The 2550-nt window shown below is 53.0% G+C and overlaps 1 protein-coding gene across 1 annotated transcript in view; it reads right to left on the bottom strand.

Annotated features, from left to right (window-relative positions):
- Positions 1-431: 431 nt before the first annotated feature.
- POLE3 (polymerase (DNA directed), epsilon 3, accessory subunit) overlaps positions 432-2550 on the bottom strand; it is a 3671-nt gene continuing 1552 nt past the window's right edge. The window contains exons 2-5 of the mRNA XM_009994330.1: positions 2230-2315; positions 1416-1547; positions 1068-1186; positions 432-592 (exon numbers count right to left, since the gene is read on the bottom strand). Of these exons, the coding sequence (XP_009992632.1) occupies positions 432-592; positions 1068-1186; positions 1416-1547; positions 2230-2315 (498 nt within the window). The remainder of the gene's footprint in view (positions 593-1067; positions 1187-1415; positions 1548-2229; positions 2316-2550) is intronic.

Genomic DNA, 2550 nt, shown 5'->3' with positions numbered 1-2550 from the left:
GAATGCAAGAAAATGAAGGAAAAAATCCAAAACAGTTGTATAAAAAGCTCAAATGTTTAGCTTCCTGACATCATCATACAGATTCCAAACTCCAAAGGGTTAATGATCTGTTTGGTTCAACCCGTGACTTGGTTTAAGGAGCTCATTCAACAGCCTCTCAAGCTCTCCTGGCCAGCTTCTGTATCGAGCATCCAGTATCTCTTTTTTCCTCTTCCAGAGCCAGACCAGCATGGGCACAGGGAGGAGTGGTTCTTCCAGGAAAAAAGCTTTAGCAGAAGTCCTTTATGTACAAATTAAAGCCAAAAAGGGACGGGCTGCAGAGGATCAGTACAAAGCTCTACTGGAAGCAAGAGGGGAACAGCAAGGCTGATTTACAGCGTTCACATCCCTCTGAACAAAGCCCAACCCCTGCACACATCTTGTCAGCCAGCTCAGTTGTCCACCTCCTCCTCATCATTTTGCTCTTCTTCCTCCATCCTTTCATCATCGTCATCATTCTCTTCCTCCCGGCTCTTATCCTGCTCCTCTGAGTCTGCCTTCTTGTCTTTGTCTTTCCTTGCTTCTTTCTTCCCTTTCTGTTCACGCCTGTAAACTGAATAAGAAAGAGGGAACACTGAGAAACTGCCAGGCCAGCGTTCCCATGGGATGAGCAGTACAAGAGCTGAAGTCCAACATCCACTGGCTCTCCAGGCTCGCACGGGGAGCACTGAACTCATAGCAGCAACTCACCCCAGAGTCTGAGCTGTGCTGACCAGCTCCTTAGGAAATCTGGTTAAGTTTCAGCAGAAAAATGCTAAAAGGACTCAGGAGTTCACATTGACAGGCAGCACCTAAGGCTTCCCTTAGATAAACATGAGGGGAGATGAGACTTTGTCAGTCCTCATCAGTCGTGAAATAATGTTATCCCAGTCCTGTTAAGGTGCACATTATCTACTCCCCAGGCAAACTGGGATGCTGGGCAAAGAGGAGAGAAACAAGACAGGCCACTAAGTGTTGCTTGTCCAGCCTTTGGGGAAAACAGGACTTGGTGCTGCTTAGACCCCCTGAACACGACCCCAGGATGGTACCTTCCAGGGATTCCTTCAGAGGGGCTACGAATCTCTGGAACTCCATTTCCTCCATGGCAGAGAGGACGTCACCAGCATTCAGGGTTTTCCTCTTCCCCTTCATGGCAAAGTTATTTGCACTAGTTGAACACAAGAAGGAAAACAGAGTTAGTTGGTACCATCATCAGTTCAGTCTGGTTTATTACATTCAGAAGACACTTAGAAAAAACCCCAAGCCACCTCCTAAACAGTCAGGGGTTTGTTAATTCCTTACCAAAGAGGAGAGAAACAAGACAGGCCACTAAGTGTTGCTTGTCCAGCCTTTGGGGAAAACAGGACTTGGTGCTGCTTAGACCCCCTGAACACGACCCCAGGATGGTACCTTCCAGGGATTCCTTCAGAGGGGCTACGAATCTCTGGAACTCCATTTCCTCCATGGCAGAGAGGACGTCACCAGCATTCAGGGTTTTCCTCTTCCCCTTCATGGCAAAGTTATTTGCACTAGTTGAACACAAGAAGGAAAACAGAGTTAGTTGGTACCATCATCAGTTCAGTCTGGTTTATTACATTCAGAAGACACTTAGAAAAAACCCCAAGCCACCTCCTAAACAGTCAGGGGTTTGTTAATTCCTTACTGTAAGTACCTTCAGATACCCTCTTGTTTACATTGGCTGTTGTGCTTTCACCTAGTTGCACTGCTTTGCCACACTCGTTTTCTGCTGGCACGGAGAGCCAGGGAGGAAGTCTGAACACTTGCTGTAAGGTGACAATCCCACAGGGCTGTGTGAGCAGCTGCCAGCAGAGCTGCCTGCAGGGCTGGTTCTGAGCCATCCCAAACACCTTCCCGTGTCCCCCTGCCCCAGCCTGAGGCTCACGCTGCCCCTAACACAGCCACACGGGGAGCAGCAAAGGGCTCCTGCCTTGGGCAGGAGAAGCCCTGCAGCCACCTCTGAAGGCTCAACCTGGGCCCCTCCTGTCCCTGCTGGGGCTGGGGGTCCCTGTACAGAGCCAGGCTGCCCCCCCAAAGGGCCACCCACACCCCACCCTGCACCCGGGCTACACTGAGCCTTATTTCAGTGATATAAACAGACAGTACAGAAACAGTGGGGAAAAAATCTACTCCCCAGGACAGGCAGCAGGGAGGTGAAACCCCCGGCAGCTGCGGTGCTGTCCCGGCTCTTACCAGGAGGTCGCATAAAGCACAAAGACACTGGCTGCCCGGGATATCGCGCTGCGGGCCTCCTTGGAGATGTTCACCCCGTCGGGAAGCTGGAAAACAAACCCGCTGCGGTCAGAGCTGCTGGAAATGACTCGACCCGGCACGGCGATCCCCAGAGGTGCCTTCCAACCCTCCCGCGAGCCCCGGTGCCAGCGCCGGGAAGGGGTGCGGGGCGCGGGCAGAGGCTGCGGGGGCGGCTGCGGGGCTGGGGGGGGGTCGGGGGCACCTCAGCCCGCTCCCCCCGGCCCGCACCGGGGCTGTTCTCCCGCAGGATCCCCCGGGCCC

This window comes from Chaetura pelagica, unplaced genomic scaffold (assembly GCF_000747805.2).
Source record: "Chaetura pelagica isolate M959 unplaced genomic scaffold, ChaPel_1.0 scaffold132, whole genome shotgun sequence".
NCBI classification, from domain to species: domain Eukaryota; kingdom Metazoa; phylum Chordata; class Aves; order Apodiformes; family Apodidae; genus Chaetura; species Chaetura pelagica.
This window is presented reverse-complemented; position numbering and strand designations above follow the sequence as displayed.